The sequence below is a fragment of the Neodiprion virginianus genome, chromosome 7, assembly GCF_021901495.1.
Source record: "Neodiprion virginianus isolate iyNeoVirg1 chromosome 7, iyNeoVirg1.1, whole genome shotgun sequence".
NCBI classification, from domain to species: domain Eukaryota; kingdom Metazoa; phylum Arthropoda; class Insecta; order Hymenoptera; family Diprionidae; genus Neodiprion; species Neodiprion virginianus.
Window position 1 is genome coordinate 8,541,343 of NC_060883.1, and position 20,881 is coordinate 8,562,223.

General features: G+C 40.5%; 1 protein-coding gene across 1 annotated transcript in view; it reads right to left on the minus strand.

The window, feature by feature from the left end:
- The window catches only part of LOC124308425 (dynein axonemal heavy chain 2), a 618,723-nt gene that overhangs the window by 170,958 nt on the left and 426,884 nt on the right, over nucleotides 1–20,881 (minus strand). Inside the window, exons 25-26 of the mRNA XM_046771133.1 lie at nucleotides 12,295–12,461; nucleotides 10,121–10,341 (exon numbers count right to left, since the gene is read on the minus strand). Coding sequence (XP_046627089.1) covers nucleotides 10,121–10,341; nucleotides 12,295–12,461 — 388 coding nt within the window. The remainder of the gene's footprint in view (nucleotides 1–10,120; nucleotides 10,342–12,294; nucleotides 12,462–20,881) is intronic.

The window sequence follows — 20,881 nt, forward strand, 5'->3', positions numbered from 1 at the left end:
CAAAAAATCGCCCGATGCCTCGCTTGTAAATGATGCTGATAAAAGTAATTACATAAAAATTATAACGATGACAAATGTACATCGAAAATGATACCAAGTCGATGGAAGTCTTCGAGATGATACAAAAAATGTAAAGTAAAGAAATTTCATTGCACAACACGTTAGCTCGCCGAAAAAATCTCGTAAAAGTTTGCCCGACTATAGGATTGTGCGAAAGGAGCGGTGAGAAGTGGATTAGGTTCACTGGGATAATCCGAATGAAATTGTAGATCGCCTCCGACTACTTATGGCTTTATAGGCTGCAGGCAATACCAATCATACCAACGAAATAGTGGCCATTATTGAAGAGTTGCGGGAAGCCGCAATCGATTATTAGCAGCATACCAGCTTAAAATGGTCATTTGTTCAGTAACTGTCTAACGATGAGCATAGAAATATTCGGGCATCATTTGGAGCGTAGTGGTGAAAAATTCGTTCGTGGTCCACCTGTTGTTGGATTCAAAATCACCCCTGACAATCAGTACGATCTGGATGGTAAACGATTGTGTAACAAAGCTGATCCGCAGCACCCCACCGATGCTGTTTCCTTAAAAGGTCTCAATACTGCTTGACGGTCTATGAGTGTTGATATTGTGGATATTTTTCAATCAAATTTTGAGAGATTCATACATAATCACAACGAAGAGTTGAAACAACTACGCATAAATAGCAAAATCATAGATACCACGCTGAGTTGCATCAAACATATTGGAATTCAAGCAGCATCGACGCTGGAACAAGCCAGCAGGGAATTAGTATCGATTGAGGATCAAAAGCGGTTGGACGACAATTCGAAAAATTGGAAGATGAGGAGTTGGGAACAATGAAGGTGGTAATAGCTGCTGAACTTCACAGACCGGCTCGACGCAATTATCTGCGGCGATTCGTAGATGTACGTGGACTGCATGAAACCTGGCAAGCTGATCTCGTGGATATGACCGCATACAGGTTACATAACAAGGGATACAAATACCTGCTCACAATCATCGATATATTTTCCAAGTATGCGTGGGCGGTGGCGATAAAGTCCAAGAGTGGGAAGGATGTGACTGCTGCCATGAAATCGGTTCTGATGCCGAACCGCATACTTAAACATCGACACTTCGATCAGGGCAAAAAATTTTAAAACAGTGAATTCAAGGCTCTCATGAAGCAACACAATATCAACATGTATTCGACATACAGCAATTTGAAGGCATCGATATGCGAACGTTTTCACCGAACGTTGAAAAATAAAATGTGGAAGCGGTTTACTCTCCGAGGATCTCACAAGTGGATTGATATTTTGAGCGATTTGATGAAATCCTACACCAACACAAAGCATCGCACGATACTGATGAAGCCGGTGGATGTCAACGCGGATAACGAAAAACAGCTGTATCGAAGTGTTTACAAGCCTCGGCAAATCAAGCGAAGCAATCGGAAGCGGAAAATCAAAGTTGGCGACCGGGTTCGAATCAGCAAGTACAAAAATGTGTTCGAAAAAGGCTATACACCCAATGGGACGACTGAAATATTCACTGTGAGTGAGGTGAAAAATACCAATCCACCCACCTAAAAACTTACCGATTATCAAGAGCATCCCATCCAAGGTGGATTCTACGAGGCGGAGCTCAGTAAAGTAAAATACCCCGATGGCTACCCGGTGGAGAAAATATTACGCAAACGAGGGAATCAGCTCTATGTAAAATAGTTGGGATTCTATAGTTCACACAATAGTTGGATAAATAAAGCAGACATGTGATATAATTTGTATGTCGGCGCAAGAAGCCGGCAGCCTCAGCGCTTACGCTCGTAACTCTCGTACTACTTTTGTTTTGATTTAGACCACACGAGTATTGATATGAAGTTCCGATCTTTGTAATGTAGCAGGGGTAGGTAAGGTACCCAACTTCAATCCTAAAGTTTACCTTGGGGAAGTTGAGACACGCGAAAGCAGTGATAGTCAGAGGCTCGAGCGTGAAGGGCCGAGAGCGTCTCAAAATCCCCACACACCTACCCGCTGCTACAGCAGTGTTAGTTTTTTTTGAAAAGAATAAAAGAAGAGAGAAAATTCCGAATTATAAGTGACTCTCCCGATCACATCTATCCTCTATTAATAACTCTGACATGTATGTATTTTGAAAAATGACAATAAAATATTCAATTATACAAAATATCTCCACATTCTCTTCTCTTATGCATGCATGTGTAACATATCATTAATAATAATAATATTTATCATAATAATAATAATATACTATTCTTCCGTACGTTTAATACAAATTTCATTTCCGGAAATTTTTTTTACATTTCCAATAAATTTTTTTTCATTTTCTGGAAACTTTTTTTACGTGTTAATCAAATGGGAATTTCATTTTCAGAAAACTTTTCTTCATTTCTGGTAAACTTTTTTTCATTTTCTGATTACTTTTTTTCATTTCTGTAAAATTTTTATTTCGTTTCTGGAAAAACTGATAATTTGACAACGGATCGTCTCAGATGCTGAACATAGATATTTACAGAGTTTCTATCCTATAGCTATTGGGGGGCGGCGACGAACCCTCAAGGTACTGTGTTGGTCTGCCCAGGTATCAATTGCCGCTTGTCATCTTGCCAACTCAGAGCCAATTTTTCCTGAACGATGGTGCTAACTAGATATTTTTTGCTACGTATTAAGCATTGAGGACAGGTCAACTCTTGGTAAGCCATCAGACAGCGCTTATAATCATCAAACGTGATGCTATTTATCGTTGAATTTTTTACACCCTTGGCACGCTTACTCACTTTCACGCCATTGTCATATTTTTCCCCATCCTCACCCATCGTAGTAAATGTGTACAGCTTTGCTCGCAGTCCCACAAATTCGGTCATAATTTTACTGTTATTTTCATCCTTTATTAACCCTAGTCGTTTCTTGTTTTCAAGGGGAATACCATACACATTGTTGGGCGGATAGTCAGAGGTATCAAACATTACATCCACATCACGTTCGATGATATCGTAGATGTTCGATACCTTAAATTGATAAATAAGGCTGTCTGTGTCGGTATCCAACAATTTGACCCCGCTGATTGAAAAGTTGGATTTAACATGGTTCTAGTGGAAATCATAGAAAATGATTTTTGATAGATCTAGAATTGATAAGCTGACGTAAATAGGTTGAGCAAAGTGAACTTTGACACGATCCAATTCAATGATAACTATATCCTCGTCAAATACGGTGCAGCTGTGAACGTTTGCTCGGGCAATAAGCGTTCCCGCATCACCTCTTTCCTCCCATTTTGTGACCAATTTTACATCTTTGTGATTTCGCACATTCTCCATAGTCTTGCCGAACACCGCGTTGTTTATTAGTTTATAAAAATTTTTCTCAAATTCGTTCCTAGACCGCTTGCGCATGTCTGTGTTGAGAGTGATTTAAGGCTCGAGCCATGGAGACTGTGCAAACTTCAAAATTCTATGCACTTTCGTTAATTTTAATCCTAAACTCAAACAATGTTTCAAATTTCTATAGTGCAATATATACTTTGTTTTAGGATGAAGGGTGGTCGCGAGTTTGGCAATTTTACTACCTGGAGGAGTGAAATGCTCAGGACAAAGAGGTAAGTCTTAATAATCCTCGTGGAGTTCTACAGGGTAGTCTAAATCTACCTCCAGAAAGTAACCGATCGGTGAATCGTCCGGGTGGTTTGTTATATCAACATGCTCATACTCCCACTTGAACGAGCCGACTGGTAAATGCACGCTCATAGCTACACCGTACAGATTATTCACGTCAAAATACGTGAGGTATGACTCCGCTTTGTTTGGATCAAAATCTTCACCCATAAACCTGTTATTGGCCCGAGCGTGTCGATTAGAGAACTGCGCTACGCCGCCTTTAATGCTCCTTTCAATGAGTAACACTATTTCAGGGTTGTCTAAAAGTTGTAAATTTACCCCCGTGTATTTGAGTGTAGCGTCGAAAGCAAGTCCCGATGCTGTGTAGATGTGCAACGGATCTAAATCGTATGTTTTGAAGCAGCTAGCGCGACAATTATCGAAAATATCGGTAAGCAAAAGAACATCAGTCTTTAAATATAAATCTGAATATCCCCTCAATGACTCTAAATGGAATTTCCGCGAAACATTTTCAGCATGCTCGTAATTGGCGTCTGAAATATTTGCATCGCAGAGGTGGAAGTAGAAATGCGTCTTTGCAGGTAATCGCATTTCATCGAGTTTCCTCGAACAATCAACGTATTCATAGCGAAAATCGCCTTTGCGAGTCATCAAACTGAACTGAGTCGGATTACTATAAAATTGACGTATTATGTGTTTGTCGGCATCATTCAAATATGACGAGAGTTTATCGATACTGCTAGCCATTAATCGAAACGAATCGATGAATCTTAAGTGCATCATTGTCCCATCAATGCGTTTCGTGAAGAATATATATTTTTCCTTATTTGTTGGTAGCAGTGTAATTTTACCGGGGAAAGTCGACGCTAGGGATTTCATTAAAAAGTGCGAATTTTAACCGGACGAATTGTGAAAAACTATTGGAATTGTATGCGTCTCTCTGAAATTCAAATTACACTGATTATGAGCAGGACCACGACATTTACCCGTAAAGTGACAGTGATCCCGACACTTTTTCTCCTCAGGGGTAAACGGTTTTTCGCAAATATAACAATTCTTTGCGCGCATGTGACGATCGCGTTGCACTTGGGTAAGAGACTCCATCGGAATTATGTTTTTGATGCGTGACTCTACTTGAATCAATAAATCTTTGAGCTGCTGCATGTAACAATCTATGCACTCGACACCGCGTTTACCGTGGAACTCCGATGAAGTCTCATAGTAAGTGCAATGTACATAGTACACCACAGTGTGCGGGACACGCTTTTGAATTTCATAAGTCTTACGAGTTTCAAGTTCATCTACGGGTTCGGGGATTGATATACATTCGAGATCGGCGTATACGACAAACAGAACGGTGAATTTGTTTTGAAAATTTGAAAATGTTAAATCTTTAGACTTGGGAAATTCCATGTGTACTTTATTTAGCATAATGCAATCTTGTCGATGATTGTCGTAGGCGTGTTTCACGCTAAAGTGGCACAAGCATCTGTCACATAAAAATAGCTGACCATTGTAATCAGACAATTGTTTGCTCACCAATCGTGAAATATCTTTGATCCAAGCAAAGTGAAATCTCGGTGCAAACTCGCAGGCCATGTCGTCTTCCGGATTACTCTCACCCATTAGAAGATGAATCGTGTCAATGTTTACGCTATGCAAATTTTTACTTAAAACAATTGGCACGATGACGCTTTTATTCGATTTTGCATGATGCGAAAAAGTTTGAGATTCTATCCCATATACATTGATGCGCAAATTATTCAATCCCTCAAGCTTTTTCTCATCATGTAGAGTAGCAGGAAATTTGATACCTGTACAGTCCAACTCGGATATATAGCGACGATAATGGTTAGTCCTATCGGTGTTGGTGTCGACTGGGTAGAGGGCTGCTGTGACGAACCAGAGAAGGCATCTTTCGTCCCCGTTCCACACGTTCACCACCGCTTTCTTCCGTTGAATATCCTTGAGCAGCTCGATGAATGTTGAAGCCCCCGCGGCGAGATGCTGATAGCGGTTGATGTTTACAGCGATGTTGAGGATCTTAATCGTACTCCAGCCGGAATAACGTTGTTCGAAATCTTCCACCTTCGAAAGCAAATCATCCCGTGTACGTGTACACCAACCGTCTATATCGCTCGATGGGAGAAGAATCGCCACGTTGGATGTATTGAAGCTCTTAACTTCGGTGGAGATCTCTTCGTGCTTGGTATTTTCGAATTTGCACGATAATATGAGGTTGACCTTCACATTTCCCTCCTCGCGCAGTACCAGCTCCAACTCCTCGGTGATGACGCGCTGTGCATCGTCCAGAAAGGCGTCCAAATTTTTATGACGGAGATTTGTGACAATCCCCGTTCGGGTCCTGCTAGCAAACGCGCTGTCGACGTCGTTTCACTGTTCACCCGCAGGAGTACTGATATTTCCACCAGTCACCACTACGCGCTGCTGCAACTGCTTGATCTTCGTCACCCAAGATTGTAGGAGAGTGATTGTATGTTGGATCCGTATTTTCGCGCCAACGGTTGTTCCTCGTTGCATAGAAATATCGCGCAGAACTTGGGTATTCACAATTCCAATATCAGTCAAATGATTGATGACAGCGTCATTCTCTTCTCCAGGAGGTTGCTCTCTCAGCAAATTGCACGTCCCCTCCATCTGCTCTGCAAGTCCCATGTACGCTTCGACGGCCATGACTTTGACGCGGATGGTGAAGATATTCAGAAGTTTTCACTTGCACGTATAGCGTAAGACTGATGAGTCGTCAGATGCACCTTGCATTGTACAGATGAAGCTCAAGAATTTGGGGGCGGTGCGCACTGCGTTCTGCGCACCTTGGAGGGAAAAATAACGTCAGAGAAGATTGGGCCAACCCGTTACCCGTCCCGCCATCCCTAAATTTTTGAGGTTTATTGCTCTCTCGGTTCTGCAGAGATGATGCAATCCATGTGAAAAATTACGTCAGAGGCGACGGGCTCCGCAGTCCCCCTCCCACCATCCCTAATTTTTTGGGGTTTATTGCTCGTTTGAAGTCACCCGGTTCCACAGCTGCATCTTGCCTCAAAGCGTGTTGGAACAGGTTTTCATCCTATCCCTCTCCCCCTCTCCGCGAACCTGCCGCCACCTATGATGGATACCCTCCTAAGCATAAAAATCTGTGCAAATGCTGCGAGTAGAGTACCAATGTATAGTTTCCCAAGCATGTAATAAAAATCGGTCACCAAAATGCAGGTGGCTAGCGGTGCAGGTATAAAAAAATGGGGTCCCAGACCCATTGCCCCGAATACCTACGTTTATAACGTTGGACGGAAAAGTCTCATGACCACCAATGCCCGGTCGAAATTCGAATAGAGATTTTGAAATTTTCGCGCAGTCGAAAATCTTCCGTGTACGAAAAGTGTTTGGTGAAGCGAGTGATGGAAAAGTGTTCGTTTGAACATTTGCAACCCTCCAGATACGAAAAACGTTGCAAACTGTGAAAAAGCAATCATTCGAAGACTTCAAAACGACAGACTTTGTAAGTACGTTATTATATATCAAGTAATTATATTTTAGATCCGAGTTCATATGTCCGCACCATTCATTTTCTATTTCGGTTTGCTCTTTTTACAGATTCTTCACTGCGATTTAATTTTGAAAAAAATGTCATCTCATTCTCTTCGAGACCATGCTTTAAATGATGATGATGATGATGATGATTGGTCGATCATTGATTGGGGTGAGGACGAGGAGGCGGAGGAAGAAATAATTATCGGCTTTTCCGAAGCAACATGCGAGTTCTCGCTGGAGGAGCTTCGGGAACTCGTTGAGGAGCAGCACGGGCTGCTCGAGTGAGACCAAACAGCATATATTATATGAATTATTATAATCATACACCGATAGAAATTATTATAGAAAAATGGAGAGTGGAAACTATAGCTATAATGATAGATGCTGAAAATACCAATGATGATGATAATGCGAGCGAACAGGATAACGATGATGATTTCGTGGATTACTTTGAGGAATAAACCACGCTAAATTCACAATTATTGATTATATATTTTTCACAAGTAAAAATTCATAACAGTTGAATTTTGTATCACAAGAATGGATGAAAGTTATAAAAAATATATATTTGTAATGTATCCTATTTCTACATTATAATTTTATTAAATAGTAATTTTTTTTAATTTTACGCATAAGCTATGACCAGCCTGGCTTATAAAATGATGCTGAATAAGACACTTGCCAGTAAAGACGAAAGAACGCGACTAGATTAAAAAAAAAATAAAGAGCGGTTCACGGTAATGCCTTGTTCGAATGCAGATGGGTCATGTAAATTACCTTTACCAGTGATTGGAAAATAGAGCGTTCAAGAACATCTCGAAAGACGATTGTTACCCGCAACCCTCAGCCCAACGCTCACGTGCCAGAGTCGGCTCAAAAGGCGCGAGCGGACCCGGCGCGGGCGGTTTTGCATGCATTCTAATGCAAAAGGAGCAGAGCCTTATGCACAGCACAAATGCCCGCGCCGCCGCTCCGCGCAGCCCACTTGGCCGGCCAGCCTCTCACCGTGGTCCGCGCCGGCCTATTAGGCTACGACTGCTGGCCGGGAGAGAACACTGTCAGCGAATCAATCAAACGTCACCACAGCATCTCCGGCTCCAGCAGCACTCCGCATCCTCAATAAAATCGCTAACGAACAAAAATCAGTCCTTTTCAGGATTTTTCTTATTCTCCTTCTTCCTATCCTCCTTTCTCTCTTCCTGGCACATTCCCCTAAACTTTTCTTTCTCTCTCTCCTTCTCTCTCTTCCTTTTCGCCCTTTTCATCTCTCTTCACCGCCACCATCCCCCTCTTTTTTCACCACCCCCTCCGCTGGCCCACGCGCTCGAAGTCTGTGTAAGCACGGAGGACCCCCCACGGCTCCGCCAGAAGCAAGCCTGATAGAGGCTTGTACCACGCGTAAGCCAACGCGACCCATCCCGCGCAGTTTGTACGCGGGACCCCCGCGACCTCCGTCGCAACTCGTGGGACCCCGCCGGCGCCTGCAGCCTCTCATCCGTCATCCTCGATCCCTTCCTCACCTTCCCCGCAAATCACCTCCCGTCCTACTTCCGGACCCAGTACATACGGAGCCCCGCACATAAAGAGGTAACTTAAACCCTCCGCCTTTTCCTTCTTCCTCCCCCCCCCCCCCCCGTCCCAGCTCTTTTTTTTCAAACCTGCTTCGGGGTACACCCCCCCCCCCCCCCTGTCCTAAATACCACTCACGCCAGCCATCAGAGTCATTCGCAATCTGTCTCAAGTCGATAACACGATTTTCTATTGTACTATACACACCAAGCAAGTGCATGGATGAGTCAGGCTATATTTTGAGTATTGTTCAAAGAGTTTGTCTCTCACGAATAGATAATTCTTCAGAAACACGACTTACCTTCGAAAGCTGTATTGATCTTATATAATGCTCCATCACATCTGATACCGGAAGTTATAAATGTTGATGGCTTCGCGGTATTATTTTTACCACCAAACGTAACCTTCCTGTTCCAACCAATGGATCAGAGAATGATAGCAACAACGAAAGAGAAATACAGGCGCTTACTTGTATCATTCATATTGAATGGCGCACAGAATAATTTTTCAGCGAATGCCAATTGAAATCTATCAATATGAAAAATGTGATTTTTTGGATGCCTGAAGCATGGGATGAAGTCTCACTTGTCATGATATCCAAATGCCAGAAGTGACTATTGCTAGAGAAATCATCTTCTACCAGTGCAGAATCGTCAGAAAAAGTGAATACAGAAATTGTCTTACGCGTTTTCCGGCGAGTAATTGTTTACGAGTCAGCAACCAGAGAATCAACTAGAAATTGGCTATCTAACGCTAATAATGTACCTTTGGTGAAGCCTTTATAGATCTCATAGAGATCTCTATTTTTGTAGAATATCTGAAATGAATCTTCAATTCATTCCACCTTAGAGTCCATACGTACATACAATCATTACCAAATTTAAAGAGAAACATATTCATTTCGTGTGTGCGAAAGGTTATGTGTTTGATTGCCGGCACGCTCGAGCCGTTACACGGGATTGGTCAAAAGGCGATTACGGAGAGCCATTGAAAGAGGCGCTGCATAGTTGCGTTTTTTCCAAGAATTTCACACACCTACAGCTCCCAGGACGTGCAACTATACAGAGTTTACTGTATCCACTTTCGCTGTATATCCTCCACTTGGTGTCGCATAAACACGAAAACAAAAAAAAAAGTTCTGAAATATCTCATTTGCTGGCATGTAAAGTATCCCGTCTTGGAGTTTCGGATGCGTGACCCTCGTCCAAACGCTGTATTCTAGTTTATCCACAGTCACTATAGTGAGATCTCTAATCTGGATTTTGCATAGAGTTCGAGAAGCTATTTGTATCGGGTATTGAATATGCGACGTTACAATATATACCACAGTAACAAATTTTATTTAAATTTTCATCCTTACCCAGAGATTTGACCTCATTGTGGAATTCATGTAGCTGCTGATTCAACATTGTGCCATAAATGCGAACTATTTGCTTCTCTGCCGGAAATGTCATATTAATCACATTGAACTTAGTGAGTAGCCGATTCGTAATTGAATTACGGCCACCCCCGGGTGGTCCCATTGCAGCTAATAATTGCATCTTTTGAATGTATTTTCGAGTTTGCTTTTGTCGATCGTACCTATAATGGACGAATACATCTTTTCAATAAGGTTAATACGGAGAATCAAAGTCACTGCAACTCAATAGTTATTAATAAATTTTCCACAATACTATCTTTGTATTAAGAATGACTAAAAACAATCGATTATTTTTTCCAGATTAATTGAATATTATAGGTTATTTTTGAAACTTGATTAATGGACCAACTCGATTATTTTTCCTCACTGTTTGAGAATCGGTATTCTCAAAGGCATCTCTCAAGAAGCAGCTGTCGCTCAACGTGACCTAGCCAAAATTATCCATTATCTCTGAGAACGCGCATAGTTACCGGCTCTTCTAGCTGGCAGTCAGTATTACTTCAAGTATCATTGTGCTCGCACTTGGATATTAACAGTACACTTTCAATTCAAAAGTATCGTGATACAATTCATGCGCTGCTCCTCAACTGATTAATATAATCTAGACACACTCATACATTAAAAATTGGTTCTCAAGTGCTTAATAGAATCTAGACACACTCATACATGGAATAGCACACTGATCGAATTGTACATTGAATAAAACTTAACTTATTTGCAATGTTCTGAGTTCTTCTCATCACACATTTCTCAACACTCACCATCGGTGTTTGATTTTTAATTCCAAGAACGATGAATTACAATAACAATGTATGTGATTAGACTATCAATTTTTATCATTGTCTTACTTACTAAGTACCTATTTGATATAATTAGTGAAAGGCGAATGTATTTTTAGCTGAAATTGAAAATATTTGAATAAAACTATGAATTATCAAAAAAAAAATCCGTTATTAAGACAAAGACAAAGATGTTCACGCAACTTTGTTATTATTATTATGTGAGTTTGCAAATTTATGACAATAAATATTTTAGTTTTCATTATATTCGTATGCTGTACCTATTTATCACTTATAAGGTGAAAAAGAGTCACAACAACAGATTTACTTCCTTATTTCACATTACAATCAGTTCAACGTTATAGTGATTCAAATTACGTACTTATTGTCCGCGCCAGAAGTTCGCGGGCCGAGACTCGAAGCGTCTGTTACGTATGTTCGCTTGGCCGGTGAGGGCGCAGCGCGAGTTAGTTAGTCTCGAGCGCTCGAATAGGTAGGACGTATTAGGCTTTTCCTTTACCCGCGCGCGTCGATTATTCTGTTTCTTGTAGTTTTAAGATTTATGAGTTTGAGATTGGTCTAGGGAAACGCGGTTCATCCTCTGGTGATCGGAGGTGCCCGTCTCCGAGGCGAGCGTCGACGCGGCGACATATTGTCGCCCGAGCACTTCAGCGTTGGATCCCCGAGACGTCGGGACCGCTGTTTGCACGGCTATGGGCCACCTTGATGCTCCCCCTTACCCGCTTCCACGTTAGCGACGGAAGTTGCGGTTCATGGTTTACTCATATGCGTTTTTGATAAGGAACGCACCAGCGACCGTATTATCCTGTATTATGATAATTTGATTCGCAGTTAATAAACATTTGACTTGCTTTGGCTTTTCCCTCTACCCCGTGAGGGATTTTATGCCGAAGCAAGCATCTTGTCTTTCGCGCGAAATCGTGTTATTTATTTATTCACCCATTCACTCACTCATCCCATCCCGATTGGAGTTAGAGAAGAACTCTGGTCAAATGACTAAACAGACAACGTACTGAAATTTGCTAAATTTTGGTTTTAAATCCACCGTTTCAAAGAAATACGAAATAATCGACTAATCCATTAATTTTTACCGAATCAATCGAGTTGTGTTCGATTATTTTTTCAGACTCGATTAATCGATGCATCGATTATTCTTAGCTCAGTGCGCATTGTTATTATGTACTTATAAAGTTTATAACGTAGAATAGTTCATTTGTATAGGGTACGGTTATCAATTACAACTATAAGTGAAAATATCTAAAAATGGATAATAGAAGCCTTAAAATGAATGTAGAATCAATAGTCTTCAGTTACCAAAATCCGTATCCTATCCACTGACGTATCAATTCTAAGGGGGGCTGAGAACCATAGATTTCTTTCATCGGCATATTGAAATCATCCATAAATGTGATCATAGTCTTGTCAGCGAATGGAACGTACACACCTTTCGTTCGTTTTTCGATCCTACATTCTATAGCTTCCTGTAAGAGAATTGGAAAGAAATAGTAAGTAATCTGTACTAAGGCATAGGTCATGATTGAAATGATAATAAAAATGATTTGTACTATCTATTAAAAAGTAGATGGTTGGTGAAGTTGAGTATAATCAAGCAAAGTTCTCGATTAAACGAGTTCTCAATTGTAACGATTCGAATATAACCGCTCGATGAGCACGACACGAGCGGATGAAATTACAGACATGGAGTGGGACACCTGGTTACCAATTTCAAATTTGAGAAGAAAAAGAGGGTCTTGGTCAACGTCTCTCTAGGAAGAAGGAGGTTCGGAGGTTCCCATCTCCAAAATTGTACATCAAAAATCGAGAATCGATAAACGTACAATAAAAGTGAATTTTACCATGAAGAAGAACATTTAAAATTAATTAGTAAAAACTCCGAAAGCCAAATAAAAATTAAAGAAAGACGATTTAAAACGAAAAAACAATTAAACATAGTGCAACCAAGAGTATCGTGCCTCAATGAAAGACAATTCTTTACAATTATTTCTAGTTTTAAATATATATATTGTAACGCTAAATTCTGTCACCCTCGGAGGAAGACTTACCGTTGACACTTTGGCGCGATTCTCCACTTATTCAGAATATGAAACTATAAAAAAATCAATTATGTTGGGCGCCAGACACGTTAGCGTCGATTTTCAAACGATAATATGAATCAATAAAAATAACACGAAACCGTACGAAAGATAAATAGAGAACGGTAGCTTTGAAACGAGGGACGGTAGTTAATAGAGAAAAATGAACGTGGGTCGGGAGAAGCGATATAATGCAAGAATTTACTTAAACTACACCTCACTGGGCGACGTGATCTTACCCAAATTGCAAATGACGCTACGAAAATTATTATTCTGTCAATTAGAAACGAGAGAACTCTACTGCAATCGGTAGAAAACAAGGTAACGATAGCTCGGTAGATAATACGACGAATTTACCATAGATTATAACCAGTACGAGAGATTGACATTCGTTAACAATTTACAAAATCGGTAGCGTAAACGATCGACTAGATAACTTTCGGTAGAATTATTCATAAACGATAGAATCAATAATTTATAATGATCACGGATCTGAGGAATTGATCAATGAATTCCTAAACATAACTTTCGAGAGAATACAAAATGCAAAATTATGAGAGAGTGAAAATTTTGGAAAGTTCACAAAATAAAGAAATACACTAAATACACCGCAGTACAAAAGAATCAAGAATAATATGCAGAACTTAACTTAACAAGATATAGAGAAAAGAATAACAGGCGAAAATAATATAAAATTGCCAATAGCAATAGAAAAAGGTGCGGTAATATTGAGAGGCTGATTCTATGCTCGGTTATACTCCAAGGAACTCGACATACGATACAATAAGCACGAAAATGAAGAAAAATACAATAAGCAATAACAGAAATAAAATATAAGGCACACTACTATTACAAATAATCATGAAATGAAACGTAAAGCCAATAGAGCTCAAAATACGATAGAAAATACAGAAGCAGACTGATATAAATTCACAAATAATCAGAAAAGTCATAAATACAAAAGAATTAATTATTCGGCAGTTACGATGTCGCTCAGACACGAAAATAATTATTTACTGAAATCATGCAGTCACATGGCGGCTTACTGCAACTCTAATCCGTGGACCATGATTCACGTAAAGTCGATGAATACCATGAGAATAGAAATTATGAGCAACTTCGTGACGATACAATACTGAGGCAGAAGCCTTACCTTACTAGATCATCTCAGGCACACAACACTGAGTCTAATTTATATAAAACTTGTGATATTAAACAGGGGAAAACAGGGAGGACGGAAAGGACTTAAATTTACACGAAGAATCTAACGGTAGAGCAAAACGATAGTAAGATAGAAACGGTAGCGGTAGAGGAAGAAGGATCGAGATTTTATATCGGGAGGATTCAGAAATTCGTGGCTGTCACTCAACAGGTCAAGCGTAGAATAGAAGGAGGTCGGAGTTCGGCTCGCCGATCTCGCGGTTGTCGTGAGGTGATTCTGTTTTTCTTTGATTGGTTGGTTGACCCCCACCGCAAATAGGTCATCCCCCTCTGGCGAATATTGGTTACGGCGTGATCATGCGTTTTCGAAGATTACCGCTAGATGTGGCGTAATGTGCTGCTCGCGATTTCGTCATTGACATCAACGTGTACGATTTAATAGCCGCTTCAATTTACTGTCCAGGTTGCCTATCATCGGGGACTTCTTTGACAGAGGCATACACAGGGTGCCTCTCGGTCAGAATTACCGAGTGGAGAGTGACGCCTCACTGTTCACTTCCACCGGCTTTTGTACAGGCAGTAGCCGGCTGCCTATACCCGAGGTCATGCAGTCAGACGGTTGGCTAAACCGTGGACCACGACCCACACAATTAGTCCTTGCTGACAGGAAGGCTGCGTCGATCCTCGGAACGCTGGCTTCATCAATCCCGACGTAGTGGGTTGGGATCGGTCCGGCACCAGGCCGGTAAGTCGGAAGATGGCAGGCTACGGTCTGCCCTCCACGCCATCCTTACGGCATCCGATAGAGCGGGCGGCTGGTTCCTCCTTGAGGAGCGATGCCCTCGGCCGTCGGGAGGATTTTTATCTCCCTGTTCACCGGCAGTCGAGGCGATACGGAAGTTTCGGATGGATGCTACCCCGGTAGCAAGACAAATGCACCAAGGTAGCCAGTATAGTCTGATTAGACCTTCGGTATGCGAAGTCGTCGAGAGCTGGAAACGGTAGCTATTGGTCCCTCGGTGGTCAGGATCCTTGTCGACCAAGTACCTTATTAGCGTGCGCCGAAGCGCGAAATACAGAATTTACAAAGAAAGAATTAGTTAAAAGTAGTTATTGCCTATTTAGTATCGAGTTCGGTTGGAGTACCCCGCCGAGGACGCGTAAACTAGAAATAATAACGGTTGTGTGCCTTTGTGACGGGCGACTCTGAAACGCCACGTCACAATACATACCATTTTCAAACAATATACACATGGAGTGAATGAATGATGGAATGGATGACGAATGGATTTTAAATATAATGACGGCTCGTGTTTTAATACATCAAGAAATGGATAATACTGTTCTCTCCTAGTTGTACTTCATCAAATATGCGCAATCTTCATTAATTACGTAAAAAATAATTCCAAATTCAAATATCGACGATCAACTTGATATGGCGGGCAAGAACGATTCTCCGGACAAACCTGAAGAAGTTATATTAAAATGCACCGTGGTGCGAAAGCTACCATGGTAGTTTGTGTAATATGTGATGGTGCTCACCGGAGAGCAGATTTTAACAGAATAAAAGACGGAAAATATGTGAGTAATTGTCCAGTAATCTGTCCTGAACACAGTGCGCTCAATCTAACCTGAGAATCAGACAAAACAACACTGAATGAAGAAGCCAGAAAAATTATCCCTGAAGTGAAAATGACTGAAAAAAATAAATTACATAACAATTATTTACATAATATCAGCTTCAATGTATTAACAAACAGCCATAATAAAACATTCTTTGGCGATGAAGAGGAGGATGAGATACTCGCTATGAGGACATAAAACGAACTACTTCAACAACTGAATCATGAGTTACAAGGAAAAATGCACCTTGTTGAAGGAAAACAAAGACCTCAAAACTGGAAAAGCAAAAAACGCAAATGTGTGCTGGAATACGGCACCTAAAATGCGTATAACTAAAAAAGCGCCCGAGATAGTGATAACAGCAACTGAAGAAATGCGTAAAAAATCTACATATAAAGATGCTGTAACTATCCTCAGCCGGGAAACAAGTGTACCAATAAAAAAAGTAATCGGAAAAAAAATGGTTCGGTAATAGTAATATGTCATTATGAAGAAGATACAGAAGATTTATTGGACGTCTTGGGAACAAGAATGCAAGACCAATATGAAGTTAAAATGGACAAAAAAAAAAGATCCTAGATTCAAAATTGTGGGAATGGAAAATGATTTGACTAAGGATGAACTAGAAATAGTCTTGAATGCTCGAAATTTTCCTGCCTTTGAGGAAAAGTGCACAGTTGTACACATGTTCAAAAATTCAAAGAATCAAATGAATGCAATAATTGAGGTTATGACAGATATGTATTCAGTAGTGAAAAATAATGGGTACAAGATGTTTGTGGGCCATCAAAGCTGTAAAGTGCATGATGACCTAAATTTAAAACCATGCATAAAATGTGGACGTTATGGACATAATTGGAAAAAATGCTCGAATCCTCTGAGGTGTTATAAATGTGCTGGTGACCATTGTATTGACGACTGTGATAGTGAAATCACTAAGTGTGTGAACTGTATATGTGGAAATGAGAAGTATACAAAACATAATGACGTCAATCACACAGCAACAGACACCAAGAAATGTGAATATTTGAAATCCAAAATCAACTACTTCATAGAGAATACGGACTACCCTACGCCACCTAATATTCCAAATCATTTGGAAAGAGTGGGAACCGTGACGAAACGCGCTACGGCACTGGAAAAGCAGACGATCAAAACATAACAGGCGAGGCAGAAGAAGAGGGACACAATAAGACAGCAATAGAAGAAGAGGTGTTTGATTTTCGTACACTCAATGATACTTTAAAAGTTGAGAATGATATTATTTCTTTACTATTGAACATAAGAAGTTTACAAAGCAATTTTGAATTGGTAGAGTCTTTTATTGGTGGTATGAGAACACAACCACACGTAATAGAATGTACAGAATCGTGGAGAATACCATATCCTGATAGTTATAATCTCCCAGGGTATACAATGTATTATAACCTGGGTTCGATAAATCAGTCAGATGGGGTTGTAATGTATGTTAGGGAAGAATTACAACAAAACAGTACCACTGAAATTTTTGGGGATTTAAAGATATTAACTGCAACTGTGAGAGTGGATAAAACTCTGTACAAGGTATCAGGTATATACAGATGCCATGACTGTAACAAAACCTACTTCGTCGAGGCACTCAAAGAGTTTTAGAATAACCACATAAAGAACAAGAACCACATTATATTAGGATACTTCAATATCGATTTACTAAAACTGAGCGACCTAAATGAGGAAAATTATTTAAACCATTTACTTGAGAACGGATATATACCTCACTTTAATATAATAACCAGGCCAAATACTACGTATCCTAAAAAAGGGTCATGTATTGGCAATATTTTTGTCAAAATCAAATAACAAATATAAAATCAGTGAAGCTGATGGTACCATATCCGGATCATTATCCATTGCTCTTGATGCTTGTGGGTGAAAATTATCAAAAGTCTGACAGGGAATTTGATTTCGTTAATTACAAAAAACTAAAATTGAACTGTGAGAAAGAAGACTGGCACAAGATCAATGAAATATCTGATCCGAATGTGGCGGTAAATGCCCTAATTACTCTAATCAAATCTGTTACTAAGAAGTCAACCACAAAAAGAAAAGAAAAAGATCAGAAAGCTAGGAAAAGCTGGGTTACTCCAGCTATTATAAAATCATGCAGTACCAAAATTAAACTCTACAAATTATGGAAAGATGGTTCTGGAAACATGAACTTGAAAATTAGATACGCAAATTATGTTGAAAGTTTAAAGAATATCTTGCAAACAGCAAAAAATAATTATTATAGCAACCTAGTAAAAGCTAAAGTAGGGGATAATAAGAAACTTTGAAAATTCATAAACTCGCAAATCAAGGGCTCCAAAGAAAGAGCACACAATATCGATCACCTGAATTATAATGGGACAAGAATCGAAGATGACCAATAGATTTCCAATGTATTAAATGAGTATTTTAGTACAGTGGGAATTTCGTTGGCGAATAAGATAAATGCACCAAACAAACAAATCAGGATGCCCAACTTCAATTCAAAAACTGTTTACATGGAACCAATTAAAAGTGCTGACGTATTCGACACAATACATTCACTCTAAGAAGAAGCGGGAGGTGTCGATAGAATCAAAATTAGCATCTTTAAACAAATTTCATGATATATTTGTTTACCGTTGGAAGTAGTACAGCAAGGGGGGTTCTGAGTACAAACACCTTCTTTACCGACCGAGCCGCTCCGCGCAGCTCAGACTCAAACCCTTTTCCGCGATGACGTCACAGTCTGCCGTACCGAAGGTCAATTACCGACAGTTCGAGAGTCAAAATCGTGCTGTTTTACCAACAATCTTACCGACAGTTGTATCGATCGAGGGTCAAAATCGTGCTGTTTTACCGACAATCTTACCGACCGAAGGTCTGTAGTGCTCGGCTGCCAACGGTAGAGGGCGCAGCGGGGGGCGAGAACTTTTTTACCGTCCCGCATCTCCCACGATAGGACTGCTGATGTGTAACATGAACCACTCCGAATTCCTTTCCCACGGTAGGACTGCTGATGTGTAACATCAACCACCTCACATTCCTTTCCCACCTTATCAACCACCTCACATTCCTTTCCCACGTTATCAACCACGTGACATTCCAAAATTAATGGTTCCGAGAATCGTGTTTCACTTATTCGGATGTCGGTTTGATATCCAAGGTCGGCCGATAGTCGCGGTACAGAGCCTGCGGTGTCGGGTTACTATCGCTCTTGGAATGCCAAAAGGTGCGCGCGCATCCGTACAGCTGCCCTATAAAAAGGACGCTCATCACTGCAAACGATCATTACGTCACAACCTGTCAAGCATACGTGAGGAAAGAGCTCAAGATGGAATCCGCGAAGTGTTTGAGATTGATCGATATTATGGAATCGGCGTTCAAGATTTTATCGGAAAAATCGTCGCCGGCAGAAATTGCAAAATGGATTCGACTCGGAACCCAAAATATCAGGCTTTTGAATAAAATCTTACGCAACAACGCCTCAACGATCGGGGAGAAGACAAGAATTTTGACTACAATTGGAATTCTGAAATCGTTGACAGTCAAATTTCAACAATTGCAGAAAGTGGGTGACGGATTACGAAGCCGACGAAGAAGCGATCGAGTACGGTGGGAAGATTTGGAATAAGCTTTCGAGAGGAGAATTCGAACTGGATCCATCGTCAATTTGAAGCATAAAGATGTGGAGAGATTTCTAGAAGACGCAAAGGTACTAGCTGTGACGAGACTGAAAAACGCTCTGAAGAAAGACGGGAGCTTGAAAGCCAACGTTATCCTGGCTTGTAAATTTGAACTCAGAAAAGTTGATCGCACGGTGGAAGAGATCAAATTTTTTAATACGAGAAATGAAATCATCCTCCAGACAACGGATATCAGCGAATGGTTCATCGAAAACGCGACGGAGCGTTTGTTGAAAAAGGTGGAAGATTTCCAGGAAAAGGATTCAGGCTGGTCGCTGACCGAAATAATCAATTTGACTGTGAATATCAACAAGTACGTGCCACTACGAGGCGGTGTCTTCACATACACACCACTACCCAAAGATATTCAAGATAAGAAGGCTGTCGTCAACATCCGTAACAGCGACTCGTATTGCTTCCTCTGGTCGGTCACCGGAGCTCTGTTCCCAGCCGACAACAACAATCCCAGCAAAATTACTTCGTATCCACATTTCAGCTCAGTGCTACGGTATGATGGTATAACGTTTCCTATGTCTCTAGACAAAAACACCATTTCAAAATTTGAGAAGCTTAACGACCTATCAATTAACGTTTATGGTATAGACCAAGGTGATCGGAAAAAAAGTGAAATAGTACCGATTCACCTGAGTCAGAACGAGTCTGATAAACCTGTAATTCATCTTTTGGCGATAGAAACTGAAACCACTGACGATGACGATGACGATGATATGGTAAATTATGAAAAGAATAGAATCTTTCATTTTACATGGATTCGAAATCTGTCTCGATTGACAAGATCTCAAATTTCCAAGCATAAATGTCATACTTGGTTGTGCGATAGGTGTCTGTCTCATTTCAATTTCGAAAGATGTTTGTTGAAGCACCGAGCTGATTGCATGAATTTAAACAAAACCAAAGTTATTCTACCTACAGATGAGGGAAAAATACTGAAATTCAAAAATTTCAAGCACAAAGAAACCGTTCCATTCTGCATTTACGCGGATCTCGAATGTTTACTGCAACCCACACATGAAAGTTTTGGGGAAAATAGAACAATTTATCAGAAGCATCTTCCGTATAGTATAGCTTACTATCTGCATTGCGCGTTTGACGATTCGCTTTCAAAATTCAAAATTAATCGTGGAGAAACTTGCATCCAATGGTTTGTGAACGAGTTAAAGGAATTGGCACTTTCGTTAGAGGGATACTACAAGACTGTTGTACCGATGGAACCACTAAATTTCAATCAGATCAACGAATTTGATTTGTCGGCGGTCTGTCATATTTGTGAAAAACCGTTTACGCTCACAGACGTGAAACATCGGGATCACT